General features: G+C 54.2%; 1 protein-coding gene across 1 annotated transcript in view; it reads left to right on the forward strand.

Moving 5' to 3' along the window:
• Window positions 1-593: 593 nt before the first annotated feature.
• Window positions 594-22,489, forward strand: part of CA5A (carbonic anhydrase 5A) — a 39,484-nt gene continuing 17,588 nt past the window's right edge. Inside the window, exons 1-2 of the mRNA XM_008069267.1 lie at window positions 594-735; window positions 8,452-8,649. Coding sequence (XP_008067458.1) covers window positions 594-735; window positions 8,452-8,649 — 340 coding nt within the window. The remainder of the gene's footprint in view (window positions 736-8,451; window positions 8,650-22,489) is intronic.

A 22,489-nucleotide genomic window follows, 5' to 3' on the forward strand; every position in this document is an offset into this window, starting at 1 on the left:
CGTGAACACTGTGCATGAGATGCCAGGACCACCATCCAGCCCGAGTGTCCAGGCCCCGGGCCATCTCACTTGGGGGAGAGTGAGTCCAATCGAATCGCACCTAGTTTGTGATATGTGAAGGCTGCCATCTTCAGGACTCCCCGACAGACGGTACCACCTACCCCCATCCTGGACTTCAGAACCTGCTGCTCTGGGCTCACACACGATGTAGCCTTGTGCCTGGTCTCAAAGATCCATGGCCCCGGCCACAGGGTCCACACCCAAGAGCAGGGACTCCAGCCTTGCACACAGGGACTCACAGCAGCCTCTCTGTGGTTTTCCTGTCACCTGAAGATTTGCTCTGTTGTTTGTGAGATCGAAGCCTGGTGACTCGAGTGACCTGTCCCCAGTGGAGGCCACTTGTCCCCAAGCACCCGCACCCAGGCCAAATCAAACATCATCCTATGAGTTGGAAAAGGCACAGGTTGGACTTTAACCGTTAGGGTTAGGGGTTGGAGAGTTTCTACAGAAGACAGGGGTGCACGGCGGTCCACAGCAGTCCTCTCAAGGCGAGGGCGAACGATAGGATTGGTGCCCGCAGACACAGACCCAAGATGCTGGGAAGTCGCTGCTGGAAAGCCTCGGGTCTCTCTGCCTTGGTCAAGCAGGTATGGGGGCCTCTCCAGGGTTCCCTGCCACAGCCACAGCGACAGTGTTCTCAGCACTCCTGCACCCAGAGAGGCAAGACCCCAGCCTGTAAGTGGACCCCCGAACCTCCCTGACACGACTCCATGCTTGTCTAAGTTTATGGTGTCTTTCACAACGAGAGACAGTCCTGAGTCCAGGCTCCCGCCCCATCCCTGTCTCTTTGGCATCTGGAGACTGTGGCAAATCATTTAGACTCAGGCTCACGGGCCTTCGGGAGGGCCACGGAGCAGGGCAGACAGTAAGACTTGCTCTGTCACTCCCAGTCCAGCCCCGAGGAGTCAGGCTGCACCAACCAGTCACTGTCGCCCCTAAACCTCATCAGCAAAGAACCTTTCAATGTAATAAATAGAGGACTCAGCAGGGCTCAGTGGCTCATGCCTGTAATCCCAGCACTTTGGGAGGCTGAGATGGGAGGACTGCTTGAGCCCAGGAGTTCATCACCAGCCTGGGCAACGTAGTGTAATCTCGTTTCTATAAAAAGTTAAAAAATTAGCCTGACGTGGTGGTCCATGCCTGTAGTCCCAGCCACTCAGGAGGCTGAGGCAGGAAGATCACCTGTGCCCAGGAGGTCGAGGCTGCAGTGAGCCGTGATTGCGCCACTGCGCTCCAGCCTGGGTGACAGTTTAAATAAAAATAGATAGGCCACTTTTAAAAAACAGTTTAAGCCAGGCTCAGTGGCTCAGCCTGTAATCCCGCGCCTTGGGAAGCTGAGGTGAGTGGATTGCCTGAGCCCGCGGGTTCGAGACCAGCCTGGGCAACTTGGCGACACCTCATCTCTACAATAAATCAAAAATTAGCCGGGCATGGTAGCGGGTACCTTTAGTTCCAGCTACTTGGAAGGCTGAGGCGGAAGGATTGCCGGAGCCCAGCAGGTCGAGGCTGCAGTGGCCGGGAGCGGCCACGGCACTCCAGTCTGGGCGACAGAGTGAGACTCCGACTCAAAAAATAAAATAAATAAAAATAAATAGATAGACCACTCAGCCAGCTCTGCCAAGAAACTAGCCCGTGCCAGCCTCACCCCAGGCACATTGTCAGTGCTCCATGACCTTGGCCTTGGCCCTTCCTCCTTCTGGGGCTCAGATTCTTCTACCTCTGTAAAATAAGGGCCTCCGCAGTGGCTGCCAGTTCTCCCCTAACTGTGATATTCCCCATGTTCTATGATTTGGTCATTGAACGTGCACGGGCTTCAGAGCCAGACCCCACTGCATATGGGTGCTGGTGACACTGGTCAGAGGAGGAACTTGGGCACGTGCCTCACCCCCAGCCTCCATTTCCTCCTCTGTTGAATGGGGATGACTAGACATTGTCATGGAAGGATGAAGTGGGTGGATGCAGTGGCTCACGCCCATATAGTCCCAGCACTTTGGGAGGCTGAGGTGGGAGGATCGCTCGAGCTCAGGAGTTCAAGTCCAGCTGGACAACATAGTGAGAGCTTGTCTCTGCAAAAAATTGTTTTTAAAAAGGTAGAGGGTAGGCATGGTGGCTTATACATGTAATCCTAGCATTTTGAGAGACAGAGGCAGGAGTATTCTCTGAGCCTGGGAGTTCAAGACCAGCCTGGGCAACATAGTGAGACCCTGTCTCTAAATAAATTAGTCAGGCATGGTGGCATATGCCTGTAGTCCCAGCTATTCAGAAGGCTGAGACAGGAGGATCACCTGAGCCCAGGAAGTCGAGGCTGCAGTGAGCTGCAATCATGCTACTGTACTCCAACCTGGGCTACAGTGAGACCCTGACTCAAAAAAAAGGGTCAGCCAGTCCCAGTGGCTCATGTCTGTCATCCCAGCACTTTGGGAGGCAGAAGTGAAAGGATTGCCTAAGCCCAGGAGTTCAAGACCAGCTGGGGAACACAGTAAGTCCTTGTCTCTGCAATAAATTAAAAAATTAGCCGGGTATGGTGGCACACACCTGTAGTCCCAGTTACTCGGGAGGCTGAGGTGGAAGGATAGCCTGAGCCCAACAGGTCGAGGCTGTGGTGGCCATGAGCTTGCCACTGCACTCCAGTCTAGGTGACAGAGTAAGACTCCGACTCAAAAGAAAATAAGAAATAAAGAAAGCTGGGCATAGTGGCTCACACCTATAATCCCCGCACTTTGGGAGGCAGAGGTGAGAGGATTGCCTGAGTCCAGGAGTTTAAGACCAGGCTGGACAACTTGGTGAGACCTCGTCTGTACAATAACTCAAAAAATTAGCTGGATGTGGTGGCACATGCCTGAAATTCCAGCTACTTGGAAGGCTGAGGCAGGAGGATCACCTGAGCCCAGCAGGTAGAGGCTGGGGTAGCCAAGAATGTGCCACTGCATTCCAGCCTGGGCAACAGTGAGACTGCAGCTCAAAAAGAAATGAAAAATGTAAAAAGTCCTCCTATTTTTCAATCCCTCAACAAATATTTAGAGAGCTCCTCCCACGGGGCAAGCCTTGGCCTGTGTGTGGGGGCATGGAATCAAATACCAAGCCAAGGTCCCTGCCCCAGGGAGCTTCCACACCTGCCGCTGATTCTCATGGAGTCTAGAAAGAGACCCCCTCTGCCTAATACATCCCACGCTCCAGGTTTCTTACCACTCAGCGAACTTTGGAGGCTGAGGCACTGGGGGGCTGACCCACCATGTTGTAATCAGCCCCCATTCCAGGAAGGCCCCGAAGAATTCCCATTTCTCTCCTGTTTCTTGGTAGGATCAGGGACTCACTGTAGACCCTGCCTGTAGGTTCCACAACCTTGATGTCATCGGACTTCAACTGTCCTGTGTGGCCTTCTGAGCCGCCCCTTCCCTACGCCGGTTGAGCCCTCAGTCTGGGGGGCCGTGGTGCTAGCATCCACCATCTCGTCTCGCCGATGCTGAGACACAGACACGGCTTCTGCTTGAAAGTCCTTATTATAAGCCGGGCTTGGTGGCTCAGCCTGTGATCCCGCGCCTTTGGGAGGCTGAGGTGAGTGGATTGCCTGAGCCCGCGGGTTCGAGACCCGCCTGGGCAGCGAGACCTCATCTCTACAATAAATCAAAAAATCAGCCGGGCGTGGTAGCGCATGCCTGTAATTCCAGCTACTTGGAAGGCTGAGGCGGAAGGATCGCCGGAGCCCAGCAGGTCGAGGCTGCGGTGGCCGGGAGCGGCCACTGCACTCCAGTCTGGGCGACAGAGTGAGACTCCAACTCAAAAAAAAAAAAGAAAAGAAAATCCTTATTACATGCTTCTGGCCGAGCACGGTGACTCACGCCTGTAATCTCAGCACTTTAGGAAGCTGAGGTAGGAAGATCGCTGGAGCCCAGGAGGTGGAGGCCAACCTGGGCAACATGTGAGACCTTGTCTCTACAAAATTTCTTTTTTTTTAATTAACTGGACAGGGTGGTGTGCACTTGTAGTCTCAGCTACTTGGTAGGCTGAGGAGGAAGGATCACCTGAGCCCAAGAGATCGAGGATGTGGTGAGCCATGACCGTGCCCCTGCACTCCAGCCTGGGTGACAGAGTGTGGTCCAAACCCCCTCCCCCCAAAAAAACAGAAAGAGGGGACAGGCACTGAGAAACAGTTGGAAAGATGGCCACAATTAAGGGAAGAGGGCAGCCGACAGGTCAGCACTGAGCACTGTGCTTCTGGAGTTCTGAGAAGTCCCATGCAGCACAGACACACGGTCCCAGTGCATGGAGGACCAAATCAAGGCTACACCCTAAACTATGCACATCACTTGCCTCTGGAGGTGGGCAGAGGGTCTGGGCGGGAGGGACCTCGTCCCTTAGCACATGCCCTCTGCGCCACGCGAGGGTCATGGGTGGGGGCACAAGGGTCTGCTTGCCCCGCAGGCTCCTGGAGGCTGTGGTGGCCTCCAGGGACCCCCCCCTTGGCGGGTTGGGGTCGCTGAGGTCACCAGGATTAGGGACAGGACAGCTAGAGAGGTGACGAAGTGTCTGCCCCAAGCCTTGTGGGTGTGGCATTTAAAGCGTGGAGCCTGACACCTGGTTTCCTGTTTCCACGCCCTGGAGTCTCCTTGGGTTTCCTGCGCTCTGAGCCTTCAAGCGACTTCCAGACTCCTGTGTCCTCTGCCTGGGAGACTCCCCCACCACAGGCCTGAGCTCCCCTGTGACAGGAGCCAGGGCAGGGTGCAGAGGCTTTCACAGAAGGCCCTGTGGACTCCAGACAGAGGCTGCGATTCATCCTCAGATGTGGACAGCCAACGAGAGTCTGATGTGTGCCAGGCTTCTATACGCATCACTTCGTCATTTTTTTTTTCAGTCGGGATCTCTCTCTGTTGCCCAGACTGAAGTGCAGTGGTATGATCATGGCTCAAGCGATCCTCCCGCCTCAGCCTCTAACGATCCTCCTGCCCTCCTGCCTCAGCCTCCCAAAGACTGGGATGACAGGTATGAGCCCCTGCACTTGGCCAATATTTTCTTGGTATTACTTCCCGGCAGAGATCTACTTGAGTTAGCACAGACTGGCCTTGTTGCATGCCGGCATCACCATGGAGGTCAGGGCCACCGTGAGTAAATGTCTGAAGCCTATTGAGTATTCAGGTGGCATCACCTCTGTGCACGCAGTGGTGAGCAATGCCCTTCTGCTGACGGCAGACACCAGCACAGATGATTCACTACTGAGGGCCCGTTTGTGCTGCACTCGCGTCATAAGTCAGGGAGCCTGAGAGACCCAAGCCCCCTGACAGGTGACGGTCTTTGCTGTGCCTCAGCTGCTCCTGGATTCCATCTATACCCAGGTCCATGCAGCTGTGTCAAACATCCACTGCCTAGGCCGGGCGTGGTGTCTCATGCCTGTCATCCCAACACCTTAGGAGGCCAAGGCAGGAGGATTGCTTGAGCCCAGGAGTTTGAGACCAGCCTGGGCAGCATAGCAAGACCCCATTTTAAAAAAAAAAAAAAAAAAAAAAAAAAAAAAAATTGCTGGGTGTGGTGGCTCACACCAGTAGTCCCAGCTACTCAGGAGGCTTAAGTGAGAAGTCACCTGGGCGCAGGAGGTTGAGGCTGAAGTGAGCCATGGTCATGCCACTGCACTCCAGCCTGGATGACAGAATGAGACCCCAATTTAAAAAAAAAGAAAAGAGCCAGGCTCGGTGGCTCAGCCTGTAATCCCGCGCCTTTGGGAGGCTGAGGTGAGTGGATTGCCTGAGCCCGCAGGTTCGAGACCCGCCTGGGCAACCTGGCGAGACCTCATCTCCAAAATAAATAAAAAAAAAAAAAACTAGGCGGGCATGGTAGCGCACGCCTGTAGTTCCAGCTACTTGGAAGGCTGAGGCGGAAGGATCACCAGAGCCCAGCAGGTCGAGGCTGCGGTGGCCGGGAGCAGTCACTGCACTTCAGTCTGGGCAACCGAGTGAGACTCCAACTCAAAAAAAAAAAAGAAAAGAAAAGAAAAGAAAAAATTAAATAAGCAAATGAACAACCCACTATCCACCATCACTATTATTTCCTATGAGAAAAGACTTTTTACCACTGAAAGATAGGAAAGATCGCAACTTGGAATAAACATTCTACGATTCTACAGTCTTTATTTTATTTTATTTTATTTTTTTGAATCGGTGACTCACTTTGTTGCCCAGGCTGGAATACAGTGGCACACTCACAGCCACCCCAGTATCGACCTGCTGGGCTCAGGTGATCCTTCCACCTCAGCATTCCAAGTAGCTGGAACCACAGGCGCATGCCACCATGCCCAGCTGTAGATTTTACATTTTCATTGAAAAATGTAGTATACATTCTACTGACCTCTGATAGTTCACTTATTAAGTGACTTCTCCTTAACAAACTTGTTGAAGCCAGGCTCGGTGGCTCAGCCTGTAATCCCGCGCCTTGGGAGGCTGAGATGAGTGGATTACCTGAACCCGCGGGTTTGAGACCCGCCTGGGCAACTTGGTGAGACCTCATCTCCACAATAAATCAAAAATTATCTGGGCGTGGTAGCGCGCGCCTGTAATTCCAGCTACTTGGAAGGCTGAGGCGGAAGGATCGCCGGAGCCGCAGCAGGTTGAGGCTGCAGTGGCCGGGAGCGGCCATTGTACCCCAGTCTGGGCGACAGAGTGAGACTTCAACTCAATAAATAAATAAATAAATAGATAGATAGATAAATAACTTGTTGAGTTCATTAAAGAGCAAAACATATAATGTGTCAGCCTCTAGACCCTCAGGGTGGGAGAACAATTTCCAACAGGGGCCACAAAACTTTCTCCTTGTTTTCTAGAATTCTGATGACATACCCTTTGACCCAGTAATTCTGTGGTCAGGCGTTCATGAGAAAGAAAATCATTCCGGCAAGAATACAAAGAAGTCATTGGAACTTCATCACTGCTTTGTTTAAAATTGCAAAAAATTACAAACAATCTAAATATCAACACTAAATAATTGGTTTTTAAAGCTGTGGCATACCTGTACAGTGGAAGTGCACCACCATTAAAAATAATTGTGGGGGGCATGGTGGTGCAAGCCTGTAATCCCATCACTTTGGGAGGCCGAGGCAAGAGGATTGCCTGAGTCCTTGGGTTCAAGACCAGCCTGGGCAACATGGTGAGACCTCATGTCTACAATAAAAATAAAATTCGCCAGGCATGGTAGCATGCGGCTGTATCTCTGGCTACTTGGAAGGCTGAGGTAGAAGGATTACCGGAGCCCAGCAGGTCGATGCTGAGGTGGCCATGAGCGTGCCACTGCACTCCAGCCTGGGCGATGGAGTGAGACTCCAACTCAAAAAAAAAAAAAAGAATTGTGACCAGGTGCAGTTGCTCACACCTGTCATCCCAGCACTTTGGGAGGTGGAGGCAAGAGTACTGCCTGAGCCTAGGGTTCGAGACCAGCTGGGCAACTTAGCGAGACATCATCTCTATAATAAATCAACAAACTAGCCAAGTATGGTGGCATGTGACTGTAGCCCCAGCTACTCGGGAGGCTGAGGCGGGAGGATTGCCTGAACCTAGGAGGTTGAGGCTGCAGTTAGCCATGATTGTGTCGCTGCACTCCAGCCTAGACAACAGAACAAGACCCTACTCAAAAAAAATAAAAATAAAAAAGAATTATATATGCTTTTTCACTGACAAAATGAGTTCACAATGTTAAGTGTTAAAGATAGCTTGTAAGATAATACAGAGTGCAAGATCTCTGTTCATTAAAAAAGAAACCCAGATCTCTCTTCCAGGAGGCTATTTGCACAGAGAGCAGCTGGGCAGACACACCAGGGGTGACATTACAGCTTCTTAATCCTCTATAAACTTTTCTGTATTTTCTGAACTGTTTTTGATTCATGCACCTTACTTTAAAATCGCACAAAAAAAAACCAAAAAAATCTTTTAAAAATTAAAAAAAAATAAAATCGCATCAAAACAATTTGAAGCGAACTCGAGACAAGGGGGCCAGGGCTCTTCCACTCAGCCCCCAGCAGGGAAGCTCAAGCCCTTGGCTCCCATGGACTCTCAAGTGGGTTTCCCGGGACTGGGAAGAGAGGCTTCCCACCTTCCTGAGGGCAGGGAGCCCACTGCCCTGGCCTCCTTCCCGCCAGAGTCCTCACTACCAGCCTGCCTCCTTGGGCTCTCATGTGACCACATGGGCAGCACGGGCACAGGGGAGGAGCCCCCACGTGGTCCGGGGTGGAGAGGAGCAGGGGCAGTGCCCACGTAGCAGGGAGCCAGCCCCGAGGGTTGGCAGCCCCGGCTCCCATGGAGTCCGTTCCCCAAGCCAGGTCCCATGAGCCTTCTGTGGCTGCATTTCTGCCATGTCCGTGAGACACAGGGAGAGGCCACCACCTCAGTCGGAGTCTCCTTCTTTCTGCCCCAGTGCACCCCCTCTGGACGGGCCCAGTCTCGGTGCCAGAGGGCACCCGGCAGTCTCCCATCAACATCCAGTGGAGGGACAGCATCTATGACCCCCAACTGGGGCCACTCCGGGTCTCCTACGATGCAGCGTCCTGCCTGTACATCTGGAACACTGGCTACCTCTTCCAGGTGGAATTCGATGAGACAGCCAAGGGGTCAGGTGAGCACGCCGGCCGAGGCCTTTGGTCTCTCTGTGGAGGAAGGGGAGGAGGACCAGGAATGGCCTTCCTTACCCATCTGGGGGGCAGACCAGGGAGGCTCTCGAGGGGACAGGAGAGGGCGCTCACTTCAGAGATGCGTGCACGGGTTCATCAGAGAAAGACCCTTCTCTGGGGGCTGGTCCTGCAGGGAAGGGGGAGGAAGAGGGACATACTCTGGAAACATCCTGCATGTTGGGAAGGGGGGCGGCGCTGAGATGCCCACTCTGGCCATGCTGACTTGCAGGTAGGGAGGAGGAAAGACATGCTCAGTAAACATCCTGCATGTCAGAAGCGGGAGGCGGGGGTGAGACGGGGCGGGGGCACAGCACTGAGCTGCACACTCTGGCTGCTCTGACCTAGGCAGATGCCTGGAAGGAGATGGGCAGAGGCACCGAGCCTGGTCACCTTGCTGATTCCAACTCAGGGAGAGATGGGACCCCTGTGGGTGTGCGTGGTGGCCTGGCTGTGACCAGGCTGACGTTTCAAATGTCCCCCCAGCTGCTGTGAGGACAGCCTGAGGACAGGGCTGGGGGGGAGCAGGGACCAAACAGGAGGCCATCTGGAGGGACACGGGAGAAGTCAGGAGGCAGGGAGGTGGAGAGAGGTCCTGGAAGTTGCAGGCCTCGAGGATTCTCATGGAATCCTCACAGGCGCCCCCAAAGCTGTTGGATCTGGGGAGCATCTCTCTTCTCCTGCTTTCCTTCCAGCGTTATCAGCCTGCTAGCGTGATGAGGTCTGGCATCGCCTCATCACCTGCGTCACTGTGAGCCTTGTTAGTGTGAACTGCCTGCTGAGAGACTGAGATTGGGGTTGCAGTGGGTGTCAGGTGCTCGCGTGACCAGCCCCCAGGGGAGCCCTGGGCGCCAAGTCTGGAGAGCCACCTGTTAGATGACATCTCACACATGCTGTCACCGCCCGTTGCTGGGGAACTGAACATGTCCCGTGTCACTCCCCAGCAGAGGCCTCAGGAAGCCAGGCCTGCCCCTGCATGTGCCCCAGGTACTTCTTCCCAGCTGGCTTTGCTCTGCACCCTTTTGCTGCATTGCAGTTTAGCCCCGAGTGAGACTCCCTGCTGGGTCCTGTGACTCCTCCCAGCCATCATCAAAGCAAGGGCCCTGGCCGGGCATGGTGGTTCACACCCGTAATCCCAGCACTTTGGGAGGCTAAGGCGGTAGGGTTGCTTGCGCCCAGGCATTTGAGGCGGCAGTGAGCCGTGATCGTGTCATTGCACTCCAGCCTGAGCCATACAGCAAGATCTTGTCCCTAAAAAACAAAAACAAGCCGGGCTCGGTGGCTCAGCCTGTAATCCCGCGCCTTTGGGAGGCTGAGGTGAGTGGATTGCCTGAGCCCGCGGGTTCGAGACCCGCCTGGGCAGCGAGACCTCATCTCTACAATAAATCAAAAATCAGCCAGGCGTGGTAGTGCGCACCTGTAATTCCGGCTACTCGGAAGACTGAGGCGGAAGGATCGCCGGAGCCCAGCAGGTCGAGGCTGCGGTGGCCGGGAGCGGCCATTGCACTCCAGTCTGGGCGACAGAGTGAGACTCCAACTCAAAAAAACAACAACAACAACAACAACAAAACAAAAAGAGAATTATCAGTGTGCAGTGAACTGGGTTTGAAAAAAAAAAAAATCCCAGCACTTCAGGAGGCCAAAGTGAGAGGATTGCCTGAGCCCATGGGTTCGAGTCCAGCCTGGGCAACTTGGCATGCGAGACCTTATCTCTACAATAAGTCAAAAAAATTAGCCGGGCGTGGTGGTGGGTACCTGTAGTTCCAGCTACTTAGAAGGCTGAGGTGGAAGGATCACCTGAGCCCTGCAGTTTGAGGCTATGGTGGCTGTGAGAGTGCCACTGCCCTCCAGCCTGGGTGACAGAGTGAGACTCTGACTCAAAAAAAAAAAGACAGCATGCTCCTAGAAATTCTCATGACCCCACTTGGGGGACCTCGGTGGGCAGGCACCGTGCCCAGCGCCAAGCCACCTGAGTCATGTGCGCTGCGTCCTGGGGCCTGGGGAAGAGCATCCCCCATAAGCAGAGGCCTGGCCAGAACCTGCTCCTGCCTCCAGGGGGTGGGGGGTGGGGCCAAGCCCGAGAGCCTCTTCCCTGTCCAGGCCCTGCCCACACTGAAGTTCACAGGCTTCTCCTGCTTCGTCCCCTTCCTCACCTTCAGGCTGAGAGAAGCCACCTGCCTGTGGGCAGGGCTGTTACAATGCTCACGCAGGCTCCACAGCCCTCAGACGCCTATCACAGAGGCTCTCTGAATGCAGCCACAGAAACTGGAGCTCTGACCAATAAAAGCAAAATGGAACTCCTGGAAAGACCAGGAAAGTTGGACAACCAGATTCTGGGAAGTATAGGGGCCTGGCCAGCTGCACAGGGGCCAGACCAGGGACCCAGGAGCAGGGCTTTATGCATTTACTTATTTTCTTTCTTTCTTTTTTTTTTTGAGTTGGAGTCTCACCCTGTCACCCAGACTGGAGTGCAGTGGCCGCTCCCGGCCACCACAGCCTCGACCTGCTGGGCTCCGGCAATCCTTCCGCCTCAGCCTTCCGAGTAGTTGGAACTACAGGCGTGCGCTACCACACCTGGCTCATTTTGATTTATTGTAGAGATGAACTCTCGCCAAGTTGCCCAGGCGGACCTCGAACCCGTGGGCTCAGGCAATCCACTCACCTCAGCCTCCCAAAGGCGCGGGATTACAGACTGAGCCACCGAGCCCGGCTTACTTATTTTCTTGTCAACATTTTTTCTGCTCTTGTTGATCTGTTCCAAGTTCAAACTCCCAAGGAACAACTGAAATTGGTTTTTCAAGTTTAATATGGTTATATTACTTTAACGGTTTTATGGCCTGGCACAGTGGCTCACACTTGTCATTCCACACTTTAAGAGGCCCAGGCGGGAGGATCTCTTGAGCTCAGAAGTTTAAGACTAGCCTGGGCAGCATAGTGAGACCTCATCTCTACAAAAGAATTTAAAAATTAGCCAGACATGGTGGTGTGCACCTGAAGTCCCAACTACTAGGGAGACCAAGGCAGAAGGATCACCTGAGCCCAGGAGGTCATGGCTGCAGTGGCCGTGAGCATGCCACTGTACTCCAGCCTGGGAGACAGAGTGAAACCCAACTAAAAAAAAAAAGTTTCATGTCGTAACTTTAAAAGATTGAATAAAGAATAACCACTCCTGAGTTTTTAATTGCTTGTGCCAGTAGTTGTGTGAATAGAGGGGAATTTTGAGAAAAACAGATTCAGCAGAAGTAGGTGAGTTAGTAGAATTCGCCCCTCCATCATAGTTTGCATATGAAAACAAATCTATAGAAGAGATTGGCTTTCCTTTAAGTCATGAGGTCTTAAAAACTTGGGCACAGTGGCTCACGCCTATAATCCCAGCACTTTGGGAGGCTGAGGTGAGAGATTGCCTGAGAAATCTTGGTTTGAGACGAGCCTGGGCAACTTGGCAAGACCTCATCTCTACAATGAAATTTTTTTTAAAAAGCTGGACTCGGTGGCTCAGCCTATAATCCCTCGCTTTGGGAGGCTGAGGTGAGTGGATTGCCTGAGCCTGCGGGTTCGAGACCCGCCTGGGCAACTTGGAGAGACCTCATATCTACCATAAATCAAAAATTAGCTGGGCGTGGTAGTGCGTGCGTGTAGTTCCAGCTACTTGGAAGACTGAGGTGGAAGGATTGCCTGAGCCCAGCAGGTCGAGGTTGCGGTGGCTGGGAGCAGCCACTGTACTTCAGTCTGAGCGACAGAGTGAGATTTCAACTCAAAAAAAAAAAAAAATTAGCCAGGCATGGTGCCACGTGCCTGTAGTTCCAGCTACTTGGAAGACTGAGGCTGAAGGATTACCTGAGCCCAGCAGGTTGAGGCTGTGATGGCCATGAGCATACCACTGCACTCCAACCTGGGTGACAAGAGTGAGACTTCAACTCAAAAAAAAAACAAAACCTTGGAAGGTTAGTTTGGACTTCTGTATGTTTATTGTTAACAGACATTTTACAGAATAACTCCGATTGCCAAGGCACCCCAAGAAGGCAGCTTGGGAATGTGCATACTCTCTGGAAAGAATCTGCACCCAGCAGCCACAGAGACCTTCCCGAGGCTGCCAGGAGCTGACCTCAACATCAGGGAGGGAACACTGGCACTGGGGCAGGTGATGCCAAGTTCCCAGTGCTCCCCAGGAGAGCCAGCAGCTGACCCAGTGCCTAGGCAGACTTCTGGCCCAAGCCCAGCTGGATCCAGTGTTTGCTTCCCAACAGGAGGATCCGTGGGCAGTGGGGTCTGCAAAGACATCCCCCTCATCCACCCAGGCAAGACCAAGCCCAGGCCTCAGCCCTCTTGGCAGCTAGGTTACAGCATGTGCCTTGAAATTTAGATGTTTCTGTATCCCAAGTGAGCTCAGATTTGAAGCTGAAGACAAGACAATTGCAGACAGTAATTGTCCCCAGAGTCACGAGGCACAGCTACTTTTGGCCAAGAATCTCAACCTGCTTGTCCACCTGTCCAACAAATCTCCCTCCTAGATGCAGTATTAGGATTTCCCTTGGAGCTTCCCTTCCCCACTGCACGATTCTGGTGAGGATATTAGCTCACACTGGTTAATAAAATACTAATCTTGGTGAGAAGCCGACACATGTCTCAGCCAGGGAGCATGGACATGTCCCGTGGATACATCCGAGGGATTGTTGTAAGACCCCTGGCTTCTCCAGGAAATCCTGACCCAGTGGGGGCATGGTAGGGCGGAGAATCTCGTCCCCAGCAGGCTCCAGGTGCCACTGACTCCCACGGGCATCCTTCTAGTATCCCCAACATCCTTGGGAAGCCCATTCCACTCCTGTGCATGTGGTCCAGACAGAACCGGCCCAGCCCCAGATGAGGCCATGGTGGGGCCACTCAGCAGCAGTTGTGGGCTGTAGCGCTTGGTCTAGGGGAAAGCACATGACTTAAGGCAAGCCAAAGAGATTCCATGAGGTTTTTCTGAGCTGTATTTAAAGCTTCCTGGCCAGGTGCATTGGTTCAACCTGTACTTCCAGCACTTTGGAAGGCCAAGGCGAGAGGATTGTCTGAGCCTGAGGGTTCGAGACTAGCCTTGGTAACTTGGTGAGACCTTGTCTCCATAACAAATCACAAAAATCAGCCGGGTGTGGTGACGTGCATCTGTAGTTCCAGCTACTTGGAAGGCTGAGGCAGAAGGATCACCTGAGACCAGCGGGTTGAGGCTGCGGTAGCCATGAGCATGCCACTGCACTACAGCATGAGCGACAGAGTAAGACTCCAATTCAAAAAAGAAAAAAAGATTCCCGGCTGCCCCTGTAAGGGTCAGCAATCAGCCCAGGTGGCAGGTGAGCGCCCACCTGAGAAAACACCCACACAGGAGAGCAAAGCCAGGAGGGGGAGAGAAGTCGAGGCCTGAGCAGTGCTGGGCCCTGAACGCAGCTATCTCTGAAGCCAGTCAACCCCGGCTCTAATAAAGCTCTTGTTTGCAAGTCAGTTTGATCTAAGTCACTGTCACTTGCTTCCAAGCATCCTAATGCAAGCAGATAAGTGAAAGTGGAGCAATGGAGGAGAGGCAGAGGGGAGGGAGCTGGGGGCCACCAATCTTAATCCTTTTATCTGCACTCACTCGCAGTCAGCTGTGGCCAGGGTCGGTGCAGCCTGGGTGCAGTGGGGAGTTGGCAGTGGCCTGTCAAGTGTGACCCAGGCAGAGGATCGATCCCAGCATGATACCAGGACTTGTAGCCTCATCCTCTGGGAAGCTGGGCCTGGCTGAACTTTCCAAAGGGGCCTCATGTAGGATGGCCCTGACAAGCCGGTGGGTAGGGGATGCTGGGAAAGGCTGACCAGCCCCTTGCCAGGCTTGAGTGGAGGAGAGAGCCATGAGGGGTGGTGTCTGCTGCTTTCCATAGTGTAGATCCTCCCGCACAGCCCAGTTCAAGATTTCCTGGTGGAGGCACTGGTGGTGAAGCCAGGAAGACTTTTGCACAGGTGGCTCCTTGGGGTCAGCAGAACAGCTCCCGCCCACCCCTAGCCTCCTCCCTCCCAAGCCCGGCTCAAGCAGGGAAAAGGCAGGTTTGATGTCCCGGATCCTAAAAAGTCCAGTAGCCCAGGGGTGGGCCATACTGCTGGGAATGTGAATGCTCCCCTTTGGGCTCCATGTCCCGTGGGGGACTCATCCCAGGCTGGGGATTCCCAGATAGTGGCAGAAGTGTCGGCCGGCCACTCTGCCGAGACACAACTACTTTCCCAGTCACTCCAGCGACCAGCCCGGGGCTGAGTCTCAAGGGCCCAGCTCGGGACACTGTCCGTCTAGCCTAAGGATGGCCCCGCCCGGGAGCAAGGTGCTGACAAGAGTCAGGACAGCAGGAGGCGCTGTTCAGAAAGGTGAGCTTAGGCTGCAGAGCCAGACACACGCCCTCCCCCTGGACGTGCATCCTCACTGGCCCACCCCACTCTGACCTCGGCCCATCCTGATTTACCTGTTGCAAGGTCCCAGGCCTTCAGCCTCTGCCCTGGTCCTGACCCCCGCTTTTGGCTTCTCCACCACCCACCCATCTGTTCAGAGGAATCGCCCCACCCTGCCACAGACCGAACATATTATCTGAGTATCTCCCCGGCCATATAAATTAGCTGGTTAATTCCTCCTGTGGCTCACGTCCACACAGGCCAATCTGGTTTCACTTTATTTGTCATTTTTCCATAAGCCGGGTTTCTTTTTTCTTTCCCTCCTGCTGGATTTCATTCCCCCCACCCACCCACCCCACCCGCAAGCCTGCGGTGTGTCTTCCAGGTCTGTGTCCCCTTCGCTGCAGGTTTTCTGGGCCTCTGTTCACCTCCATCGGGGCCCGGACCTCAGGGCAGAGAGATCACGGCTGAGGGGGAGGCAGAGCGAGAAGAGGGTCTTCAGCAAGAAAATGAGGACAGTGAGGCTCTCCTGTAAATAAAAGCAAGATCCCCGGATGCAAGGAGAGAACATGCCTCTGGAGCAAGGAGGGAAGTGAGCAGGCCAGGGGCGGCCTGGAAGTAATGCATCTCAAACATGGCTACTCAGGCCTGGGCCATACCAGCAGCGAGTTCCAGAGATGCAAAGTCAGGCAAAAGCAGGAGGCTAAGGAAGTGTCCGCCGGTGTGAGACGAGGGGTGCCGGCACAGGGAGATCCACTGGCCAGCACCGATGAGGGACAGTGGCAGTGGGGCGGGGGGCTCTTTCCAAAGAATGTGAGGGACCTGGACGGCCAAGGGGAGGCGGCTGGTGGGGAAGGGGCAAAGGCGGGGAGGGAGGGGCGGGGGAAGTCAGGAAGGGAACCAGCAGCCAGTGCACAAGGACGGCCACCATCACACTGTGTAGACCACCTTGCTCTGGGAAACCCTCGTGTACCCAGCTGGCAGCTCACCTCATTCCCCAAGGGGGCGGGAGGGTCCCTCCTCACGGTGGGGAGACGGGAGCAGGGTGTGCGTCCCGTTCCTCTTCTCACCAGTGGATGGCACCCGCGCGTCAGCCATTCATAACTCTCTCACCCTCAGTCTCCTCCTCTGTTTCCTGAGGATCTGACAGGGGCCCCAAGGGGTTGGTGGGAGGAGTGGGAGGGAGAGAACAAAGCGTTCACTGCACAAGAGCTTCCTGGATCTGCTCCCTTTGGGGTAAAGCAATCCGCCGGAGGCGCTGGCTGGGCACTCTTTGTGATGTTCCCACCAGAGGGAGGAGGAAGAGGCAGAGAAGCCAAGGCCAGTTGGGCTACGAGGACTCAACATGTGTGCAGGGCCTGGACAGTCAACTAAAGCACAGGGAAATGGGGACGCCAGGTGGTGGCGCTGTGGGGCTTAGATGCAGTCAAGACAGGCTGCTCATCCCAAGGTCAGTGATGCTGCGCTGTGTGCCTGCACTTACTTTTTCCAGTCTGGAATGGACTTTCAGTCTTCTGCATGTGTGCAGTGGGGTCCGTGACAGCCTCTGTCCTCCAAGTGACAAATGATGGTTACCCCGGCAGCGGCTCTGTTCCTGAGAGACTGGGTCCAAGAGCTCCTTCACCATGGGAAAATCGGTCCCCATGTAGGACCAGCATACAGCAGAAGCTCAACTTTGCTCTGGCATACAGCAGGAGCTTGAGTTTGCACAGGTATACAGCAGGAGTTTGAGTTTGCTCTGGTGTGCAGCAGGAGCTCGTGTTTGCGCCAGCATATGGCAGCTCAACTTTGCTCTGGTAAATAGCGGGAGCTCGCATACAGCAGGAACTTGCATTTGCTCAGGCATACAGCAAGAGCTCACGTTTGCATGATTTCAGAGTCTGCAGATGTCACTTCCATCCCCTGGAGATCTGTGGTTGTAGGCCCCAGAAATAGACCAGCAACACAAGGCAAAAGGGTGATACTCTGAGAAATGTGGGGTCACTGCCTGGACAGGTGGGCTGGAGACCGGCAGGGACGCAGAGCAGGGACTCCTGTGCCATCTCTCCCACCCGCACCCCATCCCAAGCAAGACCCAAGACCCAGGAGGCTATCTGTGGGGCAGACTGGGGAGGTGCCTGCCAAGCTGACCCCAGCAGGGGGAGGCTGCAGGTCACTGGGCTCCTCTGGGAGCACGAATCGGCCTTGGAAGAGAATCCTGGTGCTCTCAGGAGGGACTGTGGCTTGACTGCGGTGAAAGGACACAACCATCAGTTTTGTCCTGGGCAGTTGTTCTCATGACCAATTCATGACTCCTCCCTCAGTCCTGAGGTGGATGTCTTCCAGAGAGGGAGTGTTACTGTATTTCTTTTGTTTGTTTGTGTTTTTTGAGTTGGAGTCCCACTCTGTCGCCCAGGTTGGAGTGCAGTGGCACAGTCACGGTCACCGCAACCTCAACCTGCTGGGCTCAGACAATCCTTCCACCTCAGCCTTCCAAGTAGCTGGAACTACAGTAACCAGAACTACAGGCGCGCGCTGCCACACCCGGCTAATCTTTTGATTTATTGTAGAGATGAGGCCTCACCAAGTTGCCCAGGCTGGTCTTGAACCCATGGGTTCAGGCAGTCCTCTCACCTGGGCCTCCCAAAGTGCACCAAGCCCAGCCTGGGGGTGTTACTTTGGAGGGTGGGTAGATGCTCCCTCTCTTCTTCTGGCCCCCAAGACTGAACAACAACAATGTACCAAAGAGCTTCCAAAGTTGACGTGAGACGGGTTCAGCCACCAGGGAACCACCACTCCTGTCCTTGTTCAATTCCAGTGCCAAATCCCCAGGTGGTGACTCTGATTGGCCCAGTCCTCACCCGCAGTGATTAGGAGTGGGCTCAGGAGGGGGCCCTGATTGGCCTAGCCCTGCACTAATTAGGGGCAGGGCTCAGGAAAAGAATCTGATTGGCTCAGCCCACTGCTTAGACGAGGGCTCAGGAAGGGCCCTGATTGGCCCAGTATGGCTTCAGTGCCCATCCTCGTCCAATCAACTATGGCCAGGGTGGGATCACGTTAGACAAAATGACCGGTGGCAGTGCCCGTGGTTATACCTTAGATCGGAAAAGAAGGCACTAATCATCCAAGCACAGGTGCTTCCCAGGTGCAGGGTCACCCCTGCGTGCCATGTAGTCTGCTGCAGGCATAAAGTGTTGGTCAAAAGGCCCTGCTTCCAGGAGTTTGTACTATAGTGGGATGAGTTCATAGGTAAACATTAATAAACATGTACATATTACATACAAGACCGCAGAAAAACACGCAAATACATATGTGAGAAAGAAGAAAGGTCATCTTGGATAGTGATAAGTGCGGTGCAGACTGTAAAGCCAGGAGATGGGCAGAGATGACTCAGTTGAGGGAGACTGAGTAATCCCCAGAGTGACCAGGAGGGACCCGCCAGCCCAGAGTTCCCGACGGGGAGAGAGATCTCTCCTGAGAAGAGGGGGAGGAGGCATTCCTGGTGTTCGGTGTGGTTGCCAGACTCAGCAACTCACCACTATATATGCAGAGAGAGAGAGAGTGCTGGTGTTCACTCTGTCCCTCAGGCTGGAGTGCAGTGGCACAATCATGGCTCACCATAGCCTCCACCTCCTGGGTTCAGGTGACCCTCCTGTCTCAGCCTCCCGAGTAGGTGGGACTACAGGCATGCACTGCCACACTTGGCTGATTTTTATTTTTATTTTTTTGAGTTGGAGTCTCACTCTTGTCACCCAGACTGGAGTGCAGTGGCATACTCACAACCACTGCAGCCTCAGCCTGCTGGGTTTAGGCGATCCTGCCTCAGCCTTCCAAGTAGCTGAAACTACGGACGCATGCCACCACAATCGGCTAGTTTTTGTGACTTATTGTAGAGACGAGGTCTCGCCAAGTTGCCTAGGCTGATCTCAGACAATCCTCTCGCCTCGGCCTCCCAAAGTGCTGGGATTACAGGCTGATCCACGGGGCCCGGCCTAATTTTTATTCTTTATTTTTTATTATAGAGATGGGGGACACAAGTCAGGATTGGCTACCTGAATAGGCTGCACCCAGGTGAAGTTTGGGCCTCCAACTGGTCCTGACTTTCCCTGGTTTAGGACCAGGTACCCTTTGTGATGCTGTGTGCCTCTCCCTCCCTAATTTTTTGAGACAAGCTCTCGTTGTGTTGCCCAGGCTGGTCTCAAACTCCTGGACTCAAGAGATCCTCCCCCTTCGCTTCCCAAGGTGCTGAGATTGTAGACGTGAGCCACTGTGCCCAGCCGATAATTTTTTTTTTAAAGCAGGATTTATTGAGAGGACAAAAAAGCTCCCACAGTAGCAGGGGACCCGAGGGGGTTGCCCCGATAATTTTAATAATTACAATAATACCAGTCATTCTAATAGTGAGTGGCTGTTATTATTCAAGCCTGGGACTGTATCAAGGAAGCCCTGGGTTTTTTGAGTTAGAGTCTCACTTTGTCGCCCAGGCTGGAGGGCAGTGGCGTGCTCACGGCCACTGCAACCTCGACCTGCTGGACTCCACAATCCTTCCCCTTAGCCTTCCAAGTAACTGAAACTACAGATGTGTGCCACCACACCCGGCTAATTTTTTGATTTACTGTAGAGATGAAGTCTCGCCAACTTGCCCAGGCGGGTCTCGAACCCGCGGGCTCAGGCAATCCTCTCACCTCGGCCTCCCAAAGTACTGGGATTATAGGCGTGAGCCACCACGCCTGGCCAAAGAAGCATTCTGTAATGCGTGACTGTATTTGGTCCTTGCCTTGTCCCCATAAAGAGGCGTCATTAGCTTTTTACAAACATCAGCCTGAGCCGCAGAGAGATAAAAGTCTACAAAGCTGCAGCACCACGAAGCCGGGATTCAAGCCCAAGTTTGTTGGGCTCTGACCCAAGAGCCAATACTAGATCATCAGAGAGCTCGACTCCCGGGAGCACGAGGTGCCCTTGTCCCGGAGTCCTGAGGTGCAGCTCGCAGTGGCCAGCAGGACTCCTTCCGGCCCAGGGAGTGTGACAAAGCCCTCATGGGCCCAGGGGACACACACATGGTCCAGCCTCACAATGATAGTTCCCTCCCAGAGCGGCACGAGGAACAGGCTGATCCTTTGTGACACCGTGTTATTCGCAGTTTCAACTCAATAGAACATTCCAAACGTCTCTGGTGCTCATTTGAAGCCTTAGAACAACCTGTGCCTGCCAAAGCCTGCTTATCTTGGTAGAAGCCCCGAACTGCGAATAGGTGGCTCTTGGCAGCACTGTTGTGACAGCAGAGATGGTGTCATCAGGGCCAGCAAGCACTGCCCAAGGTTGGCTCGGGTCACCCAGGAGTGTAGTTGGAGGGTCTGGCTCTCAGGGTTGCAGTCGTCCAGTGACACCCTCATCACCAGCAGATGGAGGACGTGGGAATCACATGGCTGCCACGCTCTGGGGACAGACTCCCCTGAGAAAGTCTCAGAGAGGCCAGGCGCGTTAAAAGCTCCTTTTCATGAATCAGGCTTGCATTTTCCTTTTGTCCTTAATTAAGGAGAATTAATGACACTGTGTTGTCACTATCGAGAGTCACTTTGAAATAATTTTATCTGGGTCTGCAGCCTTACATTGGGTTCCTGACTTTACTGGCAAGAAAAGTGGCGGTGTTTGGCTTGAGCCCTGGGCCGGGGTTGCCTGGTGACCCGTGGCCGGTGAGTCGATATCATCGATCTCAGTTTCCTCATCTCAAAGTTGGGCTTCCAGCACCCACTCCACAGGGTCATGGAGGAGATGGTCCCATGGGGAGCGGGGGTTTCCCACATGAGGCCTCACGCGTAGCAGGCGTTCGATAAATGCCAGCTGACGAGTCACACTCCATGGAGACACTGCCTGCATCGAGTGGATGTGCCTGGCCTTGGGCTGGCGGCTGTCGTACAGGTGGGGTCTAACATGGGGATATTCGGTGAGATTTCACATGCACTGTAAGGCTCTCCTGGCCCACCTTGAGAGGGGCTCGGGATTACAGACCTCACAGCCAGCTCGTGCAGACGTGGCTCCTATGAAATCCACCCCGCCGGCAATTTAAATAGAAAACCTGTCCTGTGATCATGCCCACTTCGCGAGAAATGCGCACCTGTGAAGTCACCAGCCCCATGGGCCACACTGTGGATTCTGGGGGGTCTCCAGCCTCGTGGGCCACACCGCGGGTTCTGGGGGCTTCTCCAGTCCCGTGGGCTACACCGCGGATTCCCAGGGGGCCCTCCAGCCTCGTGGGCCACACTGTGGATGCGTGGGCGAGGGGGCCAGGGGACCTGGAGACGGGAGGTCTTCTCCAGCCTGACCGGCCACACCGCGGACTCCCGGTGCAGTTCCAAGAGTCTACCACCAGGGGCCGCTCCCATCCAGCCCGCACCCGGCATGAGCCTCCCTCGGGCCTCCTGTCCAGAAGGCTTGGCTGATGGCAGTCATCCTTGTACCAGGCCCTCTTAGAAGCGCTGGCGCTTTCTGGCTGCCCCTCTTGGTGTCTGCTCACGACGAGGCTGTAAGACACAGCTGTCTTCTGGGCATCTTGTGGGATTCCTAGGTCCCAGCCCAGGACGGTCGCATTCCAGACAGGACCCTTGGGCAGGTGCAGTGACAGGTGCCGCCCATGGAGGGGCCACTGTCCTGGGGCTCCCGAAGAGGAGTGTCCGTTTGTTTTTGGTTTTGAGACAAGTTCTCGCTCTGGCGCCCAGGCTGGAGCACAGATCACGGCATACCACAGCCTCTACCTCCTGGGCTCAGGCAATCCTCCCACCTCAGCCTCCCAAGTAGCTGGGACTACAGGCACATGCCATCACACCCGGCTAATTTTTAATTTTTTTTTTTTTTTAGAGATGGGAGTCTTGCTATGCTGCCCAGGCTGATATTTGTGAAGTTTTATGTGCTTCTTGATGGAAGAGCTATTTCTGCCTGTTTTTAAAAATTGAGATATAATTCATCTGTGCATATTTAAGGAGAATAGATGTTTACTTGTAGGCCGGGCTTGGTGTCTCAGTCTGTAATCCCAGCACTTTGGGAGGCCGAGGCGAGTAGATTGCCTGACCCCGCAGGTTCAAGACCAATCCGGGCAACTTGGTGAGACCTCATCTCTACAACAAATCAAAACATTAAAATAAAAAAGTTTGACCGGGCTCGATGGCTCAGCCTGTAATCCCAGCGCTTTGGGAGGCCGAGGTGAACGGATTGCCTGAGCCCGCGGGTTCGAGACCTGCCTGGGCAACTTGGCGAGACCTCATCTCTACAATAAATCAAAAAATTAGCCGGGTGTGGTAGCGCGCGCCTGTAGATCCAGCTACTTGGAAGGCTGAGGCGAAAGGATCGCCGGAGCCCAGCAGGTCGAGGCTGTGGTGGCTGGGAGCAGCTACTGCACTCCAGTCTGAGCGACAGAGTGAGACG

The sequence above is a fragment of the Carlito syrichta genome, unplaced genomic scaffold (assembly GCF_000164805.1).
Source record: "Carlito syrichta isolate Samal-C Ts95f unplaced genomic scaffold, Tarsius_syrichta-2.0.1 Scaffold311900, whole genome shotgun sequence".
Taxonomy (NCBI): Eukaryota; Metazoa; Chordata; class Mammalia; order Primates; family Tarsiidae; genus Carlito; species Carlito syrichta.